Source organism: Dromiciops gliroides, chromosome 4, assembly GCF_019393635.1.
Source record: "Dromiciops gliroides isolate mDroGli1 chromosome 4, mDroGli1.pri, whole genome shotgun sequence".
In the NCBI taxonomy this organism is placed as follows: Eukaryota; Metazoa; Chordata; class Mammalia; order Microbiotheria; family Microbiotheriidae; genus Dromiciops; species Dromiciops gliroides.
The window spans coordinates 438,626,554-438,652,097 of record NC_057864.1 but is presented as its reverse complement, the minus strand read 5'-3'; the positions used below and the strand labels follow the sequence as shown (position 1 = coordinate 438,652,097).

General features: G+C 37.1%; 1 protein-coding gene across 5 annotated transcripts in view; it reads right to left on the bottom strand.

Moving 5' to 3' along the window:
* Positions 1-347: 347 nt before the first annotated feature.
* CEPT1 (choline/ethanolamine phosphotransferase 1) overlaps positions 348-25,544 on the bottom strand; it is a 41,721-nt gene continuing 16,524 nt past the window's right edge. For 4 of the 5 annotated variants that reach the window (XM_044003809.1, XM_044003812.1, XM_044003811.1 and 1 more), the window contains exons 4-9: positions 24,947-25,088; positions 10,731-10,815; positions 4,406-4,537; positions 3,824-3,982; positions 1,294-1,419; positions 348-852 (exon numbers count right to left, since the gene is read on the bottom strand). In XM_044003809.1, the coding sequence (XP_043859744.1) occupies positions 733-852; positions 1,294-1,419; positions 3,824-3,982; positions 4,406-4,537; positions 10,731-10,815; positions 24,947-25,088 (764 nt within the window). In that variant the 3' untranslated portion in view covers positions 348-732. Of the gene's footprint in view, positions 853-1,293; positions 1,420-3,823; positions 3,983-4,405; positions 4,538-10,730; positions 10,816-18,540; positions 18,626-24,946; positions 25,089-25,544 lie in introns of all 5 variants that reach the window. The other variant, XM_044003810.1, reaches the window with a different exon arrangement.

The window sequence follows — 25,544 nt, the reverse complement described above, 5'->3', positions numbered from 1 at the left end:
TTCATACAAAAAAACAAACATTAAAACTTAGTTTTTAAAGTCGTTCCACTGGAATAAAATTGAGAAATAAGTTGGCTTTTAGATAATATATTTATTTAAAAAAATAAAAGTAATTGCCAAAAGATACCACATTATACTTCATGCTGAGAGGCTCTTCCCCAGGCCCAGAAGGCCACCATTCGTTCCTCAGTAACACTTGGCCTTCTCTACTAATGTAAACACAAGAACCCCTTCAGCCCAGTCTCATAGTCACCAGCACTAGTTCAGCCACAGGAGCTGGTGGGATGTCTCTGTGCCATGAGCTGAGCTTCTTAGTAAAGAAAATTTGAGTGAACACTAAACAAGTATTTCACTAAAAGAGGATGATTTATTAAAATGATAAAGTAGCAGTCTTATGGTCTGTAAATAGTTTACATTAGACATTTTCCATTGCTGCCGCTCTGCTCCCCAGGACAAGTTTATTCAGTATTCAAAGGTAATGACAAAGACAAGGCATTATTTCCTGCATGCTTTCTTGGGCCAAAACCAGTAGGACTACATGTATGTTTTACAGGATAGGACTTGGAATTCCCCCTTCTCACAGAGGCTAGTTAAGGAGTGTTACCAAGAACGAAGAATAGCAGTTATACAACATTGATTATTATAAATTAGATTTGTTCTTATCCACCCCCATTCTCCTCAATTTCCTGCAGAAAAATCTGCTTCCTATTTCTCATAATAACAATTAAGTCACTAATGATGATTAGAATGTGCTGTGGAGGCCTTGATTCTGAAGACATTTATACGCAGGTGGGAAGCGATCTGATTGCAGACACTGACACAGTAGCGAATTAAATCAAATAAGGAGAAGACCTGCAAGGAAAAGAGCTTTTTTTTAGTCTTGCCAAAAAAAAAAAAAATCAAGGCATCTGTCTCTTTTCCAGAACCATACTTAGTCTCTGAAAACCCAAATGAATACAATTTCTACATGTTCCATTCCTTTAGCTAACTAGGCATAGTTAGCATTTGCAAGCCATGTTACTAGTCATAGTTTGTAGCTACTAAACACAGGGATCAAATATGACTATTAGACACACATGACCATTAAACCCAGAAACAATATTTCACCAAGCCCTAGAGGCATTATCCTGTTCTGATGGTCCCCAATTAGTTAACATCACAAATTCAATCAACAACAAGCCTATGTGCATCATTATGAGATAAACCAAAGAAAACTTAGGTTTCAGATAGAAATTATGGACTGGCCCCTCAAGTTACTTTTACTTAATGATGTAAACAAAGCGTACCACTCACCAAAGCAATCCAAAGTACGATATATTCATCAATAAAGCTGTTAAAGTACTGGTCCAGAAACAAAAGGGCAGGACCTATGAAGGCTGTGTCGTGTAGACTCATTTCACTCTTGGTCATGTGCGCAACCTGTGAGTAAAAGAGAATTCAGCAGAGTACCTTCACACTGGCTAACAGTGTGGTGCTCAGATTTGGTTTCAGAGAATATTTGGCTGCACAAACAAAACCAAAAACTTATTACAGAGGAAATAAGTCCCACTATTTCAAAAATCTGTTATTTTCCACAACTCCTCTATGACCCAGTAAGTCTTTGAGATTTGCTGTGCACTCAAAACCTATGGCATGTGGGAACAGCCTCTCCAAGGCTAGGCTATTTCTCAGACCACAGACCCTCAGCAGGCCCAGCCGCAAAACCTTTCTAGTCTGGTAGAATCTCCCATAGCTTGGTCTTGGCTATCGTTTCTAAAAGTTGAGTCACATCCAAGTTGTGATGAGGCATCAGCAGGGCTTTGGGGGTAGAGAACCCCTAATAGTTAGAGCTGTGCAAGAGTAGGAATCGGCTAGCTCAGGAGATAATGGATTCCCCCTCCTGAGTCTTCAAACAAAGACCAGATAACCACTTAGGAGGCATTTTGTACAAAAGATTCTTCTTTCAGGCACTGGGTTGGATCAGGCCTCCAAGGTGCTTTCCAACTCTGAAGTGCTTTAATTATATGTAAAGGTCTAACCGTATCACTCTCTGTCAATGAATTCCTATGGCTCCCTGTTACTTATAGGATCAAATACAAAGTTGTCTGGTTGGCATTTAAAGCTCTTCAGAATCCTGCCCCTTTTAACCTTACCTCACCTCACTCTCCTCCACTAACTTCACAATCTAATGACCATCCTTGAAGATTACATACCAAGCCTTTTCCTCGCCTGGGTCCAAGCCTATGATGTGCTGTTCCCTCATGCTGGCCACTCCAATTTTCTCAGCTCCTTCCAAAGCTCAGCTGACCTCCCACTTTCTGCAGGAGGCCTTTCCTGCCCCTCAACAACCCTGAGGTAGGTAATCCAAGTATTACTGTCCCCATTAGACAGGGAAGTCAGCTGTTATTCACAGAGATGAAATGACTTGCCTGAAATCACAAATCAAATGGCTTAACTGAAAATAGAGGGAAGGTGCCTCAAGCTTACAACTGGAGAGAAAAAGCGGCCTCTGTACAAGTGAATCGTAGGGGTGGCTGCCCAGATGAGCAGAACCTCCCCTGCCACCAAATGAAGCTTTGATTGTGTGCCCCCTTTCCTTCCACCTTGGCCTGTGGCTCCTTAGCCTTGTGCTGCTCTGGACAGGGAGAGTCAAAGGCATGTCACGCAAAGACAAAGAATTAGAATGAAAGCCAGCATTGGGAACGGCAGGACAGAAACAATGGAACATGTAGGTCACTATGGTCAGAGAACACTTACCTGGCTTGGGAAAAAGAAGAAGCATGTGAAAAGGCAAAGGGGCAAGCGCAGGTCTCTTACTCTTTTGTATGGAAAATGTGGGACAGCCAGGTGGCACAGTGGATAGAGCACTGGCCCTGGATTCAGGAGGACCTGAGTTCAAATCCAGCCTCAGACACTTGACACTAGCTGTGTGACCCTGGGCAAGTCACTTAACCCTCATTGCCCCGCAAAAACAAAAAAAGGCATTTATGAAAATGTGGAAAGGGAAACAGGTTCTTTGCCCAAGAACTCAGCTGTCAGCAGATGGCACCAAGACAGAGAGGGATGGCAACTCTAACTCAGGCCCCAGGCCCAGTACAGCTCTGAGCCTGATTTAAGGGTGGTGCTTCCTCTTAGCAAAGAGGTATTATCTAAATCCATGTTCTTAAATGGAGTGACATTCCAGGAACTGCAATGTAGAGGTGTAGCTGCATGTATAATAGTAGAACATCACTGTTCTCCTCCTGGTCTCTCCTCATCAATCAGCATTTACTATATTCCAGTCATTACTCTAGGTGCTGGGGATACAAAGAATGGCAAAAGACAGTCCCTGCCCTCAAGGAGCTCACAGGCCAAAGGGTATGGACAAACCTTTAATACTGTTGTTGTAGTTGTTTGTCATCAGGAGGTGATATCATGACTTGCAGTGAATTGGATTTAGGTGAGGGAGGACTATGCAAAGTTACCAGCCTCAATCTCTCCTTTGGAGCTGTCTGGGTCCAGAGGCAAGATATACGTCAGGACAACTGGGCATGGCCCCAGATGTTCGAGGTAATTGGGGTTAAGTGATTTGCCCAGTGTCACAGAGTTAGTAAGTGTCAAGTGATTGAGGCTGGATTTGAACTCAGGTCCTCCTGACTCCAAGGCCAATGTTCTATCTACTTCACCACCTAGCTGTTCCACCTTTAAGATAAGCCTATCTTTAAAAGATATACTTTGAGAACTGAAAGGGGAAATGAACTTGAAGGTGTCTCCAGGGAACTGCAGGGTAAAAAAGCTCAAGAATGACTAAGTATACTGGCAAACTGAAACAAACAAAAACAAGGTGTCTTATTTTAATGCTTACCACAAGTTTGTTAGTGATTTTAGCAGCTACAAAACCAAATGTCAGTATATAAAGACAGGGATGTTTTTCAAAGAGTTGAACGGCTGACTTCTTGTAGATCATTGCAGCTAATGTAATCACTGATCCAATATGGAGAAAAGGAGAAAGGACACTTGTTCCCTATATAGAATCAAGAGAAGAAAAGAGTTAACACAGTGCACCCCAATGATTCCAAATGGTTTTGCTGAGAATTCTGAGCAGATTAGGTTCTCCTCAAATTCCAAATTTGTGTAATTTGCAGAAGCTGTGCCTGACAGCTGTTTCTTCAGCTGAACAAAGGAACAGCTGGCCAAAGCAGTGGCAGCAAAGATTAAATAAGAAAAAAACAAAAACAGAGGAATACTCCTGTGAGTTCAAATTTACTAAGCCACAAACTCCTAAAGTTATTGTTTTCTTGTTATTAAGGCTAAGGGGGAAGATGGTAAATTAATATAACTATGACTTTTTTTAAAGAAAAAGTTTCAAATGAAAAAAATCAAAGTGCAACTCTTCTAAATCTTAGCTCAAACTTGAAATAGAAATAGTAAGTGAAAGTACACTTACTGCTATGGTTGATCCATTTTTGCCAACACCACCTGTGAAGATTACACGGAAGTAATTTGTACAGGAGAATATGGTCCCTGCAACAGTACAAAGTGCTGGAAAAATTTTCATTTGAATATTCAGCACTGGAATCTTTAGTGGGAGAGAGAGAACAAAATTAAAACATGTATATAACATGAAATAAGCACATATATTTATTCAGAAAATTTTAATACTTTAAAACCATGTTGCTAAATTTAAAGGCATCATCATCTTCCATATCTCTATGGCCTCGTTTCAGGGAGAAGAGGTCTCATTTAAAACAACAATGACCAAGTATGTTTTCCTGTTCTTTCCTATCAGAGACAATGCTGCCACACTTCAGAGACTGAACAGCATTAAGTCTCCTTTGTCTTGACATCCTTTTTTGGCAAAATAAGACAATGGTACAAGCTCTTTCATGAGTAACACAACTAGGTTCCAGTGTAGGGTAAAACTAGCCTGGAGTGAATCACACAATGAACTCTCTTCAGGCCTTTATGATACATACCCTGTTCCTTTTGACCTCTATTCTCCAATCACTTATTGTTATTTAAGAGCAGTGGAAGAAAACATTTCAAACATGTGAGAACAAAATCTTGGGCTGGATTTAAAATAGTAAGGGCTCCCGGAGAAGATTCCTAACCCTACAGAACTGAAGTTGTTAGTGCAAGCCAAAGTCCACTGAGGAGGAAACGAAAGGAAAAACAGGCAAGAAGGCTCCCACCAAACTCATCCAAGTGTACCTCACTTTAATGTAAGCCTAAAAACAAAAATGCTAACATGATGTGCTTCAGGAAACAGGGGACTGGGGCAGCAGTGGGGTGCCACTTATTGGGATCGTTCATGACAGAATTCCTTTAACCAGCAAGTTATCTCCAATTACAATACAGTTGCTTATTGTTTTTTAATTCATTACTAACTACAGGAAAGATGCTGACAAACCTCTAGAGGAAGCCACCTAGGATGATTCACAGAACTGGGGATTATACCACACAAGGAGCAGTTGAAGAAGGGGGGGGGGCATTTAGCTTGGATAAGACTTAGGGGAGCACCTGTAGTAGTCTTAAAATAGGAAAGGCTGTTATGTGGAAGAGGGACCAGGCTTGTTCTCCTGGGCTTCAGAAGGCAGAACTAGAGGAAATGGAGAGAAGTTAAGGAGGCACACTTTAGTTAACTATAAAGGAATTCCTAATGAGGGCTAAATTAGGGTAGAATGGGCTGCCTTGGAAGGCATGACTTTAATCAGAAACTGGACAGATAACCATTTGTCACAGATGTTAGAGCAGAGTCTCCTGCTAAGGAGATGGGGATTGGACTAGACAAACTTTGAGGTCCCTTTCAACCCTGAGATTTTGTCAGACATGCAACTATCATATAAAGTGAGGTATACTTGCAGTGAGTTTTTTTTTAAAGTTTGTATTTCATTAAAAAGTCCTCTCCACAAATTTCTATCCCCTTGCCCCCAATATTTAGTTTTTTTTTTCTTGGTGTTATGACCAATTTTAAAACACGGTGGTGGTAAAATAGAAATAAAGACGTTCTAGTAGTTAATTGCATTCACAGAAGAATATAGATGCCAATTTAAAAGATCACCAGTGACAAACTACATTTTACCATTTTCTTACAATGGAAAGCAAGAGTGTGAGGGAGGATATGAAATGTAGCCCTTAAGAACCGATTTAATTATAAATCCCAATTCAAAAGGGAATAGAATGTAGACAAAAGCTAAATAAAGCCTAGGGTATTGTCCTTGTTTCACAAATGTCTCATGTTACTCCATTCCTTCAAAAATCAAAACACTGAAGAACTTAGTTTATTTACAGAACTCTATGACCTCTTGCAAAACTGTACTGCTAAGTTGTTTTTTCAAAGCATCTGTTGATGTTTCGTGTTGCATGGTGGAAGATTTTAATTTCATGAATCCCACATGCTGGTCCAGTTTAAAAAATGAGAAGATTTTCTCAAATTCTATCTGGCACATGCTAGAACATACTGAATTGCTCCCCTTACCTTTCCCTCTCCCAATTCAAAACGCATTTTCAATTTAGGAGGAACAGTATTGGTGCTTTGGGCTCCAAAAAGTAACTCTGTTCCACCTCAGAAAACCATAAGATCATCTCTAGTCAGCTAAACCTGGATGAAGTTCAATTCACCTCTCACCATTTCTTTATCACTGTGTTTTCTTACACAGAGACAAAGAACACATTTGGCAAAGATAAAAATGCCATCTTCCCCCATTTTGAAATGAGCACTAAATACAGGGAAACCCCTACACCACACTGGTGCTAACACCCATGGTATAGGCTAACCTTGATATAACAGGCTTTTACTGTACGTAGTTTTTATGTTTGGGGGGACACGATTTGACCCATGGTATACATCCAAATCTGTGTAATAAAGTTCTGTGCCATAACAGAGTTCTACTGTATTTAAAATTTGATGAAATCACTTTAGGGTCATGGAAGCTCATATTGGTGCCCTATGAAAGAAGAAAAAAGAATATAGAGCATTAGTACAGCCAGGCAAATTAGTACATGGCCTGGGCCACAAAGCAGAGAAAAGGGCATCAGGCCTAGAGGGAAAATCTAAGCTGTCCTCCTCCTTTCTCTTACCTTCTCTGTAGAAGAACCACTATACAGGAGCCCACGCACTTTCCCTTGCATGAGGGAGGCAAGAAGTCAGCTTCAGAGTTGCAGGGGAGGAAGGCCTAGGGTCAGGTGAACTTTCAGTCTCAGGCTATCACCCCTAGGGCCTACACTGGGATACAATACTTAGGCACCACTATTTAATCCACCTTCTCTTTTCCCCTTAAGACTGGGGGTGCTCCAGTGGGGGGCACAATGACAGTAGTAGCCACCGGCAACTTTCCTTTGCTCTTCATTTCTCTAGCAATGTCCTTTGGCAGTTCAAAAGCAGTAAGAGCCACTGGTTTGTCATTTCTGAAAAGTCGCTGATGGTGAGAGCTGCACTGACCACATATTACCTCTAGCCTAGATGACCTGAGTCTTTTTCATGTGGAAAGAGATGTCCTTTAAGGCAGTTTGGATAGCGCAGGTTAGGGCCCCTACATCAAAAGAGAATTCCTTTGGGCACAATGAAATTGTAATGTAGTTGAATTTATGCATCAAAACAATATCTACTGAATTTCTGTCAATGGAAATGGGTCTGGGTTGTGAAAAATCCTAAAATCTCACTGGCTTTTTGTAGATTCCAATAGGAAAACTGATTTACTAAATTTTACCAAAAGTGTACTGTAGTAGTACTTCTCGAGTAGATTCAAGCATAAATAGCTACATCATCATCATACTGGGCCCAGCCGCCCTCTACCAAAGAATTTTGAAATTACGTATTCTAAGGTAGTACCAGGCCTTGTTATAAGTTGACTGATAACCAGCATTATATTCAAATTGTTTAAATACTAAAGAGCATTTCCAAAACTAGTTTAATCTGTGCTCATTATTTCATCTATATAATCAATGGAATGGAAGCACACTAGGCTCTACAACTTGAGCCCAATCTTTACTGTTAATGGAATCTGACCCGTAGAAATATTCATTGGAACACCAGGATTTCTACGACAGGTTAAAGAACTGAAGAGTTTAATGTGCAGAAAGCACTTGGGAAACCTTAAAATGCTACATAAATATTATGATAAATTAAAGCAGCAATTGACTTAAAAAAGGGAAATGGATAGGAAATCTGACTGCCATTCTATATAGACTTATCCCAATGTTAGGAAAGCCCTGAATTTGTTTTTCATCTAACTAGAGTTTTTGAAGATAGTTCTGAGGAGTGCTAATTAAATGGTTTTTTTCAGTAAAAATAAACAAAAGTCTTTCTTCCATACTATAAGGATCACAATTTCCTCAGTTCTAGAGATTCCCTCCACCAAGGTATAGATATGGCAACTCCTTTACAACTCTTGTCAATGGTTTCCAAAAGTTGTGGTGACTGAAAAATTCACTGTCCCAGGCCAACCTGCAGAAGAACATCTCTACCAATGGCTAAGCGAATCCTCAGGTAAAACAGTAATAATCAATCCCCAGACCCATATTCAAATGCTTTCTAGCTTGGTTGGGCCTATTAGAGCTCCACTGGTATAGCCTTCAAGAATTCTCAGGATCACCAGCATGTCTTGAGGTGGCACTGGAGTAGAACTTTGGTGAAAGATAACAAAATACAAACCTTTTTTTTTTTTTTTGGGGGGGGGTGTCTTCTTTTGGTCTCTAACTTTGTAACCGATACAAACACATCCTTGAAAGAAAAATAATTTCTTACATTTGAAAAATGAAACTTCACAATATAAGGGCATTGTGGCCATCTTATTAATCTTGGTGAAAATCCATCTCTAACAACAACAACAGAAAAAAAGGGAGCCAGAAATTGAGTCTTCTCAAATTCAAAAGGGCAGATTTAATTTTTTTTGAAAAAACAAAACAAAACAAAAAACCCCAGCTAATCCTCTGAAAGCAGTTCATTATGCAATCACTACCTGTCTGGGCAAATATCTTAAATATAGATTTTCTGTGTTTAAAGTATTAGTCTCTGCTCTTTTTACTATAAATCTACTGTTTTCAATGCGACAGTAAAAGGAGCCATTTCAAATTAACTTAAATTTCACATAGATTTAGAAAATAGCACAAATTTTTGTACTCCCTAAGTATTCCTTTGATTCTGAAGTGGCAAAGCCATTTATCAGCTGTACTCAACTACCAAAACCTACCAATAAGAAAATTATTATATTTCTGAGTTCTACCGCATCATCCTCAACTTTCAGTATATATAAAATGTCTACATTGCCATCACATCTTTTTCCTTAATTAGCACAGTGTCAAGCTCTGAAGCAACAACTTTGCTATTATATAGTAATAAAATCACAGTCAAAAAAAGCTCCAAATGCGGCAGCTTTATGTTCATTACAGGATCCTGTGCTACACTGATCTACAGAGGTGTCACAGATGGCCACAATGGCCCGGGAACACTCCTAAGTCCCCCAGAAGCAGATTAAAATGTAACTGGGAAATATTTAATAACAACAAACACCCCTTATATAAATAATGTTACTACATGATTTTCTAAGTCAACACATTGCCAGCAGGGATCCTTATTAAAGTTTAGTGGCCCATTTCTATTGGAGTTTGCTGTCTCTGATCCATATCCTTCACGTATCTCACTTTAAAATCTCAGCTCAGAAATCCAGGCCAATATATTAATAGCATAAGGATACTGACTGCAATTATTTCCTGAAACTCAGTTTCCACTTTTAAATTAAAAACAAAGTGGCAGAACCTACTTGAAGGCTTCAAGTAATAAAAATCATGTTCTAACAGACATCGTTTGGGGCACCATGTACACCATGTGATGGAATAGCTTTAAATAAAATCTACTCAGATAATAGATTTTGTTGTAGTCTTATTAATTTTTCCCTACTTTTCCCTGGCCTTTAACTAATCCCTGGTAGTAAATGCTTAGGGCAATGTATTAAGGTCATACCTCTTCATTAAATGAACTGATTTTTTCCCTATATTTTGCTTTTTAATTAATCGGAATTTAAAAAAAAGATTATTTCTGGCTTAAGAACTTGCTCTTAAGATAACCATCAAATTATGTATAACTTTGTTAAGGGGGAGAAAAAAGCAACAATAGTTACAGATCTGGTGATCAGGAGGCAGAAATTACTTTGCCCAGACCTCTGTGGAATACAGTGCCAGCAATTTGCTGAGAAGAGGCATGTTATGCTAGAGGCTACCTAGATTTCAGGTAAGGTGGAAAAACCAAAGACCTAACAACTGCTTCAAAAAAAAAAAAAATATATATATATATCCTTTGGCCTTGCTTTCAAGGGAAATGTTAATTCTACTCTGGGAAAAAAGCATACTCTATCCACTATTGACTGTAGTTTTAGGTGATTAAAGGGAGAGTTGAATGGATTGCATTTGTTTGTAAAAAGAAAGAAAAATCTGACTCAAACCTCACTTTTGAGGCATCTTGATGTACCTCCTGCAGTCCACTTCCTCATTTGTAAAAAACGAGATAGCCACAAGTTCTGAGAAAGGTCAGAGATTCTCAAAGGCCTTCACGGGCGACATCTCTGCACTGAACCAAATGCTTTGATTGTCAAAAAGGTGACATTCACCATTTCCTAAAGAAAAATACCTGTGTCCTATTGTTACTGAGGTTTTTTGTAACAAAGAGGATGAAATAACGTTATATGTTACTGTTTAATTGGATTATACTGCATTTGAAAACACAAGCAGGATACATAACATGCATTACATGGGATATACAATGTGAACAAAATTACCATAGATTGCCAAAAAGGTGGTCCTCCAATCACTGCCAGCAAATGCATGATTATTATGAAGATTTGCACTTCAGTCACATCAATTCTAATTAGGTACAAAAAGCCAAAAAAGCAGAATTACTCAAAACAATTTCAAGTTAATCATCTGCAAGCTTAGCAGCTCTCCTCTATCATGCACAACCGAAAAACCTCCAAAATATTGGGGAAGGAGTGGAAAAAAAATAGAGACGGTATCAATAATTTGTTGAGGAAAATTCAGCAAAACCCCACAAAAACGCTTTAATCTAATTTGATAAATTTCACAGAGCAATAAAAACCTCACCTTTTGTGAAAGGGATTTTTGGATTCATTTTAGTTCATATAAAACAGGAACAAAACAAACCCAACCAACCAAAAAAGTCCTATCAAAGTTTAACCTTTCTCACCAAAAAAGGGAACATTTTTGAGTGTTAATTGCCAAAAAAGGGGCATTTATGTCATAAATAAAATTATGAAATACTTTGCAGTACCAGAAAGCAAAGTAGTTAGAAAAATGATGAGTTTCAATTAAAATACAATAAATAAGACAAAATACTATGTACGACCTTGCACAAACTTGCTTTCTTTTAAAGAATGAAATTATCTGCCACAGTAGAAGTGGAGAAAAAAACAATCTATGACATGTCATTACTGTATTTCTTGTTCTCACTAATCGTCTATTTAAGTAAGACTTCATGAAAGTTTTCTTTCAAAGCAGCTAAAATTTAACTTTGGGGATACTGCAAATGGTCTCACAGCTAAGAAATTATCTTATCAGAAAAATGAGGGCAGAAAAGTTCTAAGACTCTACAGGAAAAGAATAAGGGTTAAAAACATTTCAGTCATTTCTTCCTAAAAACGTGTTAGAGTAATCCACAGCTCTTAAGAGGTAACTGTGAAAGAAGTAACAGGTGTGAGACAGGCAGACATCAAGAACAGCAAAGGACCTCAAAGTTATAAAAGTTTATAATGTGGAATTAACGATTTAAACTCTTCTCTTCCCTGTAACTGACACCAATTCTTTGGGCTCAAACAATCCTCCACCACAATTCTCAGCTTAAAACCATTCCTGCTTGGAGAAGAATGATTTTAGGCAGGGACCAGCCACGTAGTAACTTTGGTACACACACACATTTAGTTAAAAATGGGCTGAATTAGGCTAACTAGAATCTGTAAGAGCTGACCTGGCACATGCGGCTATTAATAGACTGAGTAGTAGACTGGAAACCAAGCAGGGGTCAAAGATGAACTGCTCAGTCTTGGATGGGGAGGGTACACATTTTACAGTTTTTTGCTGGACAGACAAATCCTTTTGGAAAGGGAAGGACCAAAATGTGTAGAATCACAAAATAAAAATGGACAGAATGCCATATAAAAATGCCTTGGTTGAATTAAAAATTCTGGAGTGTTCCATTTATAAATGTTCACAAACAAAACCTTTAAAAAAACACTCAGGCTGTTGTCCTTTCATTTATAACATCCATATCCTGATAACACGAGGGGGAAGCAGTGTCAACTTGTGCACCAGGTAGTTATGGACTGCTTTTCCTGATTTTTAACTCAAAATACCTTACTCAAGACTGACTGCTGTCAGAGAGCTGAATCTTTGGTACTGGCCATTTGACTCCTAAAGATGTGGCACTGATCTTGACTACCAGTGAAAAGACTTTCTGAGTTAATTCCCAAGGATATGACCTAAAGCAGGTTAAGAGGGACTCAAAAGTGTAAGAGAACAAAACTATTTAGAGTGGTAGACATAGTTATTAAACAGTCACTATCTACCACCTTTTTCTTTTTTCCATGAATAAAAATCTCTGAGCAGATTCATTATAGCTGTTATTAGGAAGTAGGTCACCTTAATCTCCTTTGAGTCACAAAGGAAAAGGAATTGTGCTCTATAAGGAAGAAAACAGCCAGTTTAGCATGCTGGATTTGATTTCAGCTTTGGCAATCACTCAATGGGAAGCTTTAAAACAAGTTCTGACATTGCTCTTTTTTTTATTATTAAAATGGGAATTTGTAGGTTGAAATGTGCCAACATTTTAGGGCACTGAAACTTGTTCTCACAAACTACACCTTGTCAAAAAGGAGGTTGCAAAACACTGAAAAACTTTTGTTCTTTCCTAAAAGAAAAAAAACAGTACTTATCTCTTCAGTGTTAAGATATTCACAATTTCAATTTCTGGATGAAAACTTTCTGGGTGAAATTAGGTATAACGTTTTAGTTTGACTGTGGCTATGAACAAGTTAGGAAAAGTTCTGAAATTAGAAGGAAGCCAATCATTTATAACCACTGGCATTTTAAAAAAATATATATAATCTGAATTCCATACAGGTTGCAAAGGAATAAAGGAGAGCTTTGTTTAAAAATTCTGAATGTCCTACTCAGGATGTAGGTACAATCATGTTTACATTAAAAAGGGAATACCAGCCAAACTTTCTATTGGTTGCCAGTGGAAAAAAAAAAGGAAAGAAAAAATGAGTCAAGGAAATCTCAACTTCTGTTCAAGGATATCCACACAGCACCTTTTTGTCTCAAGTCAATAAATCTTTGAATGTGACTGGTAGGTGTAAGGCACTGTGTTAAAGATGGAGTGAGAAGTTTACATTCTTAGTGCAGGGAAGAGGATACAACATATTTACAGATAAAAAAATACCAAGTGTTAGGTAAAGATGGAGTGCCAGCTGGTAGATCAGCAAAGTCTCTTGAAGGTGGCACTCTTGCACTCAACTCTGAAGTGAAGTAGTGGTTCCAAGAGGTAGATATGAAGAGAAAAAGCACTTTGGGGCTTGGGTCCAGAGCCAGACGAGGGGATGTCATGTACAGGGCACAGCAAGGAGGCTGCTTGGCTGCAATCAGCTTAGTGAGACAAGCTGGAGTCAATGAGTCAGACTGTGAAGGACTTTAAGCAGAGAAGAGCACACCACTACAGCTTCCTCAGCAAGGTAGTGAGCAGTGACAGAGACTTGTGCTTTGGGAATATCAATTTGACAGTCATGTGGAGTTCTTCTGTAATGATTGGAATGACGCCACCTGCTGGAGACTTACTGTATAAAAGCTCTGCCATGAAGTGAAGGTCTTTGAGGGCAAGACCATGCGTCTTTTCTTTGGCACCAGGAAGTGACATTTGCTTGTGGGAGGAAGAAGGGGGAGCCTGGCGCTCTGATTGGGGTTTTTTCCTGAGGACTCAGGTGGAGAAGGGAGCTAGAAATGCGCTCTCCTTTTAATAGATAGATGAATGTAGGCCTTTCTTTCTCTCTTTACCAAATTCTTATTCTCCTTAATAAATGCTTAAAAGTCTAACTCTTGCTAAAGCTTATAATTTATTGGCGACCACTCATTAGATATTTTAGACAGATTAGCTAGAGTTTTAGCCCTTAACACTTCCAACCAAAGGTTGAAATAACATCTTACTGTCAATGTCAAATAAACTACCTAAAGCCTTGATAGGAGGGAAAAAAAGGAAGCCTCCTAAACGACCAGAGTACTTTTCATCCTAAGAAGTGAAATGGGTCTCTTAGACTGGGGAGGCTGAGCTGTGCCCTTTTATCAATCACAGGAAGGAAGTGTGGGTAAAACCACCAAAGGTGAGGGGGCTACCAAACTAGAAGGACAATGAATAATGACTTTAAACAGGGATGAAGGAAGGTAACAATTTAGCAAGACTGCAACAGAGGAATGGCTTCATCAGGACTCCATCCATAGGCAAATTACAGTCTTAAGAGAACTGCCTGGAGCATTGAGAGCTAAAATGACCAGCCAGGAAATGTCAGGGGTAGAATTTGAAGTCATGTTTTCAGACTCCAAGGACAGCCCTCTATCTAGTACGGCCAGTTATCTCTCCTAACAATTTGAAAGGCATCAAAAGTGACTGAGGGAAGATTTCAGACCACTTTAAATGGGGATAAGAATAGTGAGAAAAATTAATTTTTAGTGACAGGGTAACTTTTGTAATTCAGAGTTAGGAAGTAGCAACTAACTAGTTGGGTATATTGGGTTTGAGTTCCCAAGAGAACTGGGTTGACAGGTTTGAGAGTTAAGAAGATTTATGGTAAGCAAGTTTGTCCATTTGAATATATTTTCTTGACTATTAAAGCACTAGCTAATCAAAGTGGTTTATCGATGTTGTTGCTGTGCAGTCATTTCAGTTGTGTTTAACTCCATGTGACCCCATTTGGGGTTTTCTTGGCAAAGACACTGGAGTGGTTTGCCATTTCCTTCTTCAGCTCATTTTATAGATGAGAAAACTGAGGCAAACAGGGCTAAGTGACTTGTCCAGGGTTACACAGGCTAGCAAGTGTCTGAGGCCGGATTCTGAACTCAGGAAGAGGAGTCTTCCTGACTCTAGGCCTGGTACACTATCCACTGTGCCACATAGTAAAAAGTTCTTTGCAGGAGTCTGCAGGCATACTCTGTTTCTTGCCCCATATTTTATGAAAAGTGTTTCTCAAAATAATCTAGAAACTGTGCCATTTAATTTTTCTACCACACAAGATACAAGGGTTTCAAAGATATTTTATAATAGCTTAGCATTTATATATTGTGTTAAGGTTTGCAATATTATACTCATTTTATTCTCATAAGAATCCTGTAGTGTAGGTGTCATCATTATCCCCATTTTACAGATAAGGAAACTGAGGCAGAGAGGCTAAGTGCTTGCCCAGAGTCAAACAGTAATAGGTATCTGAGACAGGTTTAGAACTCAGGTCTTCCAGATTCTAAGTCCTCAGCACTAGCCACGTATACCACCTATACATAAATGCAAGTATGGACAGGTATATACACATTATACGATTATTTAAAATCATTTAAAGTGACAAATGCAGATGTCCCATAATTTGGGCAAGTAATCATTCTTGTTAACAATGGACTTACATTACAGAAGACACTGATTAGACTGTAAGCTCCTTGAGAGTGGAGACTGCCCTTTGCCTTTCCTTATATCCTTGGCTCTTAGCAAAAGTGCCTGGCACATAATAGGTGCTTAATAAATGCATACTGAAAAGGGCAGCTAGGTGGCATAGTGGGTAAAGCACCAGCCCTGGATTCAGGAGGATCTGAGTTCAAATCTGGCCTCAGACACTTGACACTCACTAGCTGTGTGACCTTGGGCAAGTCACTTAACCCTCATTACCCCACTAAACAAACAAACAAACAAATGTTACACACGAAGCATTTATTTGGGGCAGCTAAGTGGCACAGTGGATAAAGCACCGGCCCTGGATTCAGGAGGACCTGAATTCAAATCCAGCCTCAAACACTCGACACTTACTAGCTGTGTGACCCTGGGCAAGTCACTTAACCTTCATTGCCCCACCCCCCAAAAATGCATATTGACAAAAAGAAAGATGCAAATCTGCAACCTGATTTCTGAAAGTAATCAAGTCTGTCCATGGGAAAAAGTTGTCTTGACTATTGATGCACTTGTTAATCAAATGTCTGGGTTATCAACAATTCCTAGTGAAAAGTTCTGAAGGACTAGGAAAGTAACAAAATAGCAGTGTTATCCTTATTAACAAATAGAAGATGAAACCTATAAATGAACTCTTCGTGTTATCTCCCCATCATTAATCTACTTTCTTTTTATGAAAGCTATGGAGTTGAACAAGGGCATGGTAAACTTCAGAACAGGGGTGGCTAAGTGGTGGATTAGGTAAAGTGCTGGGCCTGGGGACAGAAAGACTCATCTTCCTGAATTCAAATCTGGCTTCAGACACTTGCTAGTTATATGACCCATGGCAAGTCACCTAACCCTGTTTGCCTCGGTTTCCTCATCTGTAAAAATGATCTAGAGAAAGAAATGGCAAACCATTCCAGTATCTTTGCCAAGAAAACCCCAAATGGGGTCACAGAGGGTTGGACACAGCTGAAAAATGACTAAATAACAACAGAAACTTCAGAATAGTATAGGTAATCATGTGACTGACTGGATGATACATACATGAGTAAAGAATTTCAACTTGAATGTTGAAATAGAAAAGTCTTTAAAATACAGTGAATGATTTCCGATAGTATCAACTACACATGAATGGAAATAAGCACCTCTTTTGAGTATCTGAAGAAACAGACTTGAAAGACTTTGGTACTTCAAAGTGTCAAAGTAGTTCCCCAGAAGTTATTCCTCAATGCTGCTAAATATGGGAGTTTGAGGTAAACTTCAAAATTTCTCTTCACATGATGATGATGATATCAGCATAAGTTTAAAAAATAAGTTTTTGTAAGGATATATAGTAAACAATCATTGGAAAAACAAACTATTTAAAATGGTATTTTGTAATATTAAAATATATTAGCTGCTGGAAATGTTTCAATGGATAGCACTCCATAAATGCAAATTATGTACTGTCATTTTTGAAAAGGAAAAAGTACTCTAATAGAGTGCTTCTTCAATCATTTCTTCATTATCTACTTATTGAAAGTAGTGATATAGGAAACAAACTCAGGGGCTAAAAAATATGTCTATTTCTCTTCCCCATTACTCTCAGAAAGATGTGGAAGGTTTAAAATCAAGGTATGACACAAAACTACTAAGAGAAAGATAGGAACATTTTAGATTGGAATGATAATTTGCAACTTAAAGTAGATTTGTACTAGTACAACGCATGAATACCTCCATGTTCTTAAAATTGTCTGTAGTTAGCTGCTTTCCAAATAGTACTGACATTTCAAATGTAGATTAAGAAAGGATGACGACTTAGTTATAAAGTCCATGCTATTGCTATCTAATAACTGGACTTACAACTCTTCCAAATGATACGAGACATCATTGTTCCTACTGTGGAAACAATATTGAAAGCTTTACATTTCCAATTCCATGGTACTTACTGTAGGAAAACTAATGGAAACCCCTAGATAGTCAACGGACTCATCTAGCTATGGTAGACTCAGCTATCAGATTTCATTCAGAACATTTTTTCCACTGTTAAATTATGGAAATGAAGCACTGCTATCCCTGTGGCAAAAAAAGGGCACTATCATTGGGAAATGAATTTTCCTAATAAACATATATTTTTTAAGTCTCAGGCTACTGCTAATTCTGAGCTGTGGGGCAATGGGACATATGACTTCCTTACAATGCATTATCAGGGAGATGTGATCTCTTTAAAAAATTCCCGAAAAAGGAGGAGTGCTCGAAGGACAACTAAAATGATCTGAAGGGCTGGTAATACTCAGATTAGTTTAAAGTACTAGTTAAAACGAAAAAATGTCATCACAATTTCTTCAGAGATAAGACAGAGAAGAATTGTTTGCAATGGAATGCAGTGAACAATAAGTGGAAGAAAGCTGGAAAATGATGCCTTTCATTTTAAGAGTATTGAAAATCAGCTTCTTTGGCTAGGCTTTGGATAGGCAAGGTTAGAAGAGACTGGGGTGGAAAAGCAGAATCTTCCCTGAATTAATTATCTGAGGCATATCCTACTGGCAATTTTTAAGTCTTCCAAAACATAAACACCCAAATGATTCTATTTAATGGTGGAAAGGTTTTGTTTAAAATAGCTTTGGATACACCCAAAACAACTAACATTTAAATAAAGATTTTGTCTACCAGAGATGCATTTTACAAGTGAAAAATAATTTTATATTCAGGTAATCACCAAAAGGATGATTTAAAATATCTGTTTCCAATAGGATGGATTTTTATTGCCCTATTATGCATTAAGACCATTTTTTTTTCTCTTTTGAAGAGCCGATCTGTTTAAGATTTGCAGGGTCGTTCTGTGCATGACAAAGGGGCTGTCCTTTGCAGAGTCCATGCCATTTTCCATTGGGCGCATTAATACTAGCAGTTACCGTGAAGTTCCAGAACCAGGGCCCCAGGGTTCCTGTGAGAAGCTGGCATGTTATAATTAGGGTCTGGGACTCTGTAACATCGAATCTATGTGTGAGGGAAAAAACATTTTGAAATAACTTTATTCACCAAACAGCCCCACTAAAACAAGTGATACATAGATTTCATTTAAAGGAACATCCTGTAAACTGGCAGCTAGGGACTAGGCTATATATTCTTTATGTGGTAATGTTTTTATTGTTGTCCTAGTGTATAAAAGTGTATTTCTTAGTTAAACTGGAGGCAGAACAGTGAAACAAATAGAAATGCAATTTTAAAAACTGATTTGGAAAGAGGACTGTGGAAACATCCAGATTAGACATACTTTGTCAGCTCTCAATTACCTGTGGGTGAACCACCCAGTTAGCAAATAACCATAATCTGTCTGCTCTGTAGAGCCCTTTAGAGTCTACACTGAGATCTAACCAGGGATCTCTTTGGTGTTATTTCTAAGGTGGTACCAGGACAAAAATACCTGTATCATGCCTAAAGAGTCCTTTCTCATCTTTCCCAAGTTCTTAACACACTCCCACCATTTTCTCTTTGAGAGAAATTATAACAGGCACCCAAAAGGGAAAGGGCAGAAGTCAGAGCTATTAATTGTGGCAACCCCCAGAAACAGTGAGGGGAAGAAATTTTAACTGTCAAAAGTATATGCTGCTCTCTGGGTATGATCACAACAAAAGCTAAATTGGTTGTGCCATGGTCCTAAGACCTGTTTCCTTTTGAATTCTAGCTTATATTATTTTCTTTCTAACCTAACTAGCATTTAAATTCTTTTGCTGTCTTTGTTTCAGAGTGGTAAATCTATCTTAATGTCATAAAATATTATGGATGGAAAAGGGGAGGTGGTGTGGGTTAGGGTGTACAAGTCCTGGTTCTACCACTTAGAGTGACCTTGGTCAAGTCAGTTTGGTTCCATTTCCTCATCTGTAAAACGGCATAATAGCACTTCCACTACCTGCCTCATCAGGTTTGTTGTGAGGAAAACACTTTGCAAGCCTTAAACTTCTATGTTAATGTGAATGGATATTCTCTTTATCAGGGAAGATGCATGGGAGACAAAATAAGACACTGGACTTGAAGTCAAGAAAAACTGAGCTGGAATCCTGTCTGTGTGACCCTGGGCAAATCATTTAACCTCTTCTCAACTTCTTCATTATTATTCATAATAATGCTTAACTCTCCCAGTAGATCAAGGAGGTAAAACAGATACAAAGCATTTTGCAAACTTAAGAGCACAATATAAATGTTAACTAGATTATTATTATTAACGTTGCTATAACAGATGAGGAATGTGGGATTGAGAGGGCCTAATGGCTTTGCCAGAGTTCACAGAGTAGCTTGGTAGCACAGATGGACCTGGAACCCAGGTCTTCTAACTCTCAATCTAGTCACTATCTCCCTAATGTCTTTGGCCCAATAGTTTTGGAGGGCATAGGGTAATAGCTAGCTAGTCAAAAACGATCACATTAGCAGAGGCTGCCAACTACAAAGCACAATTCTAACAAGGTGAGGATGAGATTTTACTTAATGTTTTTAAGGGTATATTTTCTCTGCTATTATCCCAAATAACTGCAGTAGGCTGTTTGGGGATGTTACCCATAGCAAATCAAATGAATTTAAGAGGTATAAATTACAGTTAGGGTAACTGGGCAGTGTTAAGGTTTGTTGGAATTGTTGAAGAGGAAAATGCATAAATAAATTGAAAAACAAAATAATACCTTTAATGAGTTCAAATAAGGATTGTTAAACATTTTAATACACTTAAAAACTTTATATGCATTCAATAGCAACACTTTTTTTGTTTGTTTTTGGTCTAGACCTGTGATTTTATCAGGTAGAGGGAACTCTTGGTGAGGAATATTCAACTGTTCTGCAATTTACTTATGAAGTCATGACTAATTGTTGTTAATATAACTTTTAATTAATGTCAGTTAACAAAAACTGTACAAATCATATTAAATGTGAAAATTCTCTTTTGGTAATTTGCTTTTGTAAGAGGTATACATAGGAAACAGGCAATGCTATAACAACCTCAAATAGCTAATAACTTTGCAAATTAATTTTTAAAACATAATTACTTGACTTTTAGAGTCAGAAGGGACTTTTAAGGTCAACTAGTCTAACTGCTTCATTTTACAGCTGGGTAAACTGGTTTAGAGAGACAGAACAATTTGTTTCAGGTCACACGGCAAATATATAGTGAGTCATAATTATGGGCAATAAAGTTGAGAGACAAATCAATGCAATATTTGTGACAGGATATTGTTGGTCTGATTTCAACTCAAAAAAAAATTTTTTTTTTGGCTTTCTTTTTGCCAAACAGATTAACTTAATTAGCCAAGAGTTCTCTCCTAGCCATAAAAGAAATTTGTGGCTTGCTTTTTAAAAGCCTGGTTTTTGTATGAAACTATTGCTGAACAAATACTTTTTAACTACTAATGCACATGTTATCATTTACATGTTTTGTTTAAAAAATAAATTGTAAATCACATACAGAAAGGTTCAGTAGAGTGGAACTAAATATTTCTATTTAGCATGCTCCATTAATGCTCTTCCAAATTACTACCATGCTAACATAACAATTCTAGAATATATCCTAGTCTGTCATTCTATGTTGGTATCTTTTTTCTCCATTATTCTTATCTCTAGCCCCTTTGGCCTTTGGATGACATATCTAGGCTTCTTTTACTCCCCCACAGGTGTGGCAGCTGAAATGGGGTTGGAGCTACTGAAGTGGTGCCATAGAGGGTTTGTGTCTGCATCAAATGGTCTTTTATAAGTTCTTCCCCTTGGCGCAATGCTGGGTCTGTTTATGAAAAACCAGGTGCTAATGTTCTCTGCTTAAGGCAGCCTTTACTTTGAGAGTAGAATGCTAAAGTTCTAGCCCAAAACTTTAGGGAAGTTACACACATTTGAGGCAACATGGCAGAAGGGCAAGCAAGCTGGCTTTGGGTAAGAACAAGGGGCTAAAGAACTAGCTCTACTATTTACAAGTTTTGTGACCTTCAGCAAATCACCTAAACTTGAATATTAGTTTCCTTCTCTTAAAATACATGAAGGATTATCATTCAAAACCATTACTAACTTTCCCAGAATTCTAGGCTTAAGTTATAATGTAAGATTTACAGTCACTGATAAAGTTACCATTGCTGTATTCCTCTGAGTTTGTGGCAGGACTAACAAAATTTTTAAATCTAACTTTTTTTAAATTTAATTTTTAAATTTTTAATTTTTTGTGGGGCAATGAGGGTTAAGTGACTTGCCCAGGGCCACACAGCTAGTAAGTGTCAAGTGTCTGAGAATGGATTTGAACTCAGGTTCTCCTGATTCCAGGGCTGGTGTTTTATTCACTGTGCTACCTAGCTGCCCCCAAAATCTAACTTTTAAATGGTGGTGGCAAATCTTTTAAACTTCACAAACACTGTATTTTTCAAATTTTAAAATGACAAAAAATCCCCACAAATGAAAGCTATTCGTAGTATATATAAGGAAATTTGATTGTTAACAATGTATATGGAAGACCAGTTCACAAAACAAAACAAATGCAATTTTTTAAAAAATCAAGCTTGTAGAAGTACTTCCCCAAGAAGTACTTTTTCTGAGAAAGATAGAATTTGTAAATCCTTATTGTTTATTTTCTAAGCTACAGACCAACCCATGTTATTAAAATTCTAGTTCAGTGCTTACTTCTTTTCCTCTGGAAAATAGAAATTGAACTTTCTCCTCACCATAAACATATGTCTATGTCATCAATTAACCATTTATCTGCTCTGGCTGCTATCTCAATTAGCAGTATGTAAGATAAGAAAGGGCAGGTCCTTGGAAATTCTTTTATAGAAAAAGGTCCTTTAAATGGAATCTCTAAATATTATTTTTGAGTATTTGAATGAGGTATTAGTGTAAATGTCCCCCTTGCAATAAACAAAGTAAAATGAGAAAAGCTTTCAGCAAAGTCAAAATGCTAATTTCTGAATTTTCAGTGTCACTATGACCATGTAAATTTATGATTAAATGTATTCATGGTTGTACACAATATTGTCATGATTTAGGATACACCACAAATGCTACTAGACTCTATATTTATACTACTGTCCAAAATGGCAACTAAAACTTATTTTAATACCTCAGTCACTTCCTCACTGAACCTAAAAAACTTAAATCATCTTTAGTAAGAATATTATAGCTTTGTATTTTTGACATTTCAATATTAAAAGGCTATTTTTAAAAATTCTATATTTCATGGCAAAAATTTTCTGAAATGTGAATATTATGTTCTTTGTAATACCAAATTCAGTATTATTTCTAAGTTTTAAATTCATAATAATCTTTTGAGGCTATTATAGTTTATTTATTCTACTTAAAGTAAATTGATGATTGTTTTCTTCTGCCACATGGGTTGTCTTCCTTTTCACTTCTGATGCTGATTTATCTAACTTTTTTAGGGGGTAATCTTTACTTATGGAATCCTTTTCAGAATTTTTCCTTTTTTCCTACTTCATTCTCTTCTTCACCCCATTGCATAGCAGGGCCCTGTGGCCAAGGCCATTCCTTATTATGACAGCTTGCAGCCTTTTTTATCTTCATCCCCAATCGACTTTGTCTTTTTATTCCCAACAACTTTCCAATAGTCTATTTGCTGCTACCCAGCAAATACAGAAGGCCCAAGCCACGCAGTAGAAGTCCCTATCACCTATTTTCATTCATCTATGTCCCACACCAAAAAGGGCAGATATCCACAAGCAAAGTATGACATAAGACTAAAAAATGACCCGAGAAATTTAATTAAAAACTGATAAATAGGAAACTATGGCATTAAATTCTTCCTTCAAAATGTTGAGCATCTAATTTAATATTCTCTTTCTTTCCCATCTCCCACTTTTCTATGAGTAGTGCCCTTTTACTAAAGAGAGAGAAAATAAACAGCAAGTAGATGCTGAATAGTATTTTTGTCACCACACTGATTTCTTTTGGAAATGGGGGTGAAAAAGATCTGTAGGAATAAAATCATCCACAAAAATGAGTATAAATTGCTATGGATTTCAGATAATATACATCTAAATTGTGATAGTCATAACAATTAAGTCATAATCTCCAAATTAAATATGTAAATAATGAAAAATGGATTAAGAAAAGCATGTGGTCTCAGAGGGGCCTACTACTTTAAGAGTTTTGATTCCCACAGCTTTTTAGAAGAAACATTCAGTCTTTAACACTGTTGTTTTCAATAATGCTAAGGATGGTTATCACAACATATAGTATGGTATACAATTCTATGTTAGGTTTTTTTCCTAATTGCTAGAAATCTTGAATATTTTCTGGTTTAATAGATTTAGATTTTAAAACTACCCAGATAAATTATCAATTGCTTAATGAATATGTAACACAAATTAATATCACCTTGTATGCTGGCAACTTACTTCATCTGGAAAGTATCTCACATATGATCATTTAACAATTACTTTTTTATTTTTAATGTTCATTATTTTCTAATTGTTAGTAAATTTAGCAATAAAATTTCTGAATTAAAATTCAAGTTAATTTTTTTATATTATGTTTATCTAATGTGTAAAAATATGCTTATTTGGGATTCTAAATTAAAGACAATAATTTATTGAACATTATTTGACATTTTTCTCTGTCAAATGTCATTAGGCATCATTTTGAGATTTTTAGTTTCTTGAAGTTTGCAAAAACATACAAGGTTTTCTTTCTGAATCTCACAAAGAACATATAATGAGCATAAACACTAGGATCTATTATATAGTAACAAATATCAGGGTAATTGTCTAATTATTTTTAATACTTATTAAAGATGCTTTTAAATACTAGTAAAACCACATGATTTTCTTCTCCTATCTGTAAATTCTTTAATGTTTCCTTAGCAGTAATAATATGGTAGGTTCATTATCAACAGGAAACTCATGAACCTGGTTATTGTATATTGGTAAACGTGTAAGAAAAAAATATCTATAAACCCTGGTCTTTAGAGAGATATAAGCTGTCCTTTGTTGTTGGTAAACAACTTTCTCCCTTCTGGAGAACCATTCTTCATTATCAGAGCTATCCTTAGTTATCATTTATTGATACACCAGGTCCCAAACTGGAATGGATGAGAGAATTTTGCTTTGTTTATATGAAAGGAGCATGTTTTTTTTCTTGTAGTTGAAATGTTTTATGTTCATTTTAAAAAATAGAATGTTAAAAAAAGAGATGACAGAAATCATCAGGTAAAAGTTAAAAGATTGACAATCCGGAAATGTTTTTATTTAGTGAATTTAGTAATGTTACAGCTTGCTAAAAACACACAAATCCAAACCACATACAACACTCCGGAGAGTTTTAAAATGTCATTTTGGTACTTACATTCCAAATCGCAACGTTCCAGAAACATACGTTTGCCAGTGTGCACAGTAAAACATGAAAGTCCCGGCAAAACAACAGAAGAACATCCAATCAGGGTTGGTTCCCAGCTGCACTGCAATGCAGGTTCCAAGAACTACGAAGACTGCAGAGAAAACAGGTCACATTTAACTACACGTTTTAGAAGAACTATTAGTATCAAGAAGAAATCAGAGAAAGCTCTTGTGACTCTGTGGGGAGCTCTGTTAGTTATCCATGGTAAAGGAAAAGGGGATAACAGAGAAAATCCAGAGATAAACTCAACTTAGCTTATAGCTTTAATTTGTTAGTACAACAAAACTCTTCTCAGAACCAACTGAAGCTTCCTTTCCTATTATAATATTGATAGTGGTGCTAATAACCAATGGAAAGAAGGAAAGAAATAAGTATTTATTAGTTGCCTATTATGTGCCAGGCACTGTGCTAAGTGCTTTACGTATATTATCTTATTTGATTCTCACAACAACCTAATAGAGAAGTAGGTGCTTTATTATCACTATTTTATAGTTGAGCAAACCAAGGCAAACAGAAGTTACTTAACTTGCCCAGGATCACTTAGCTA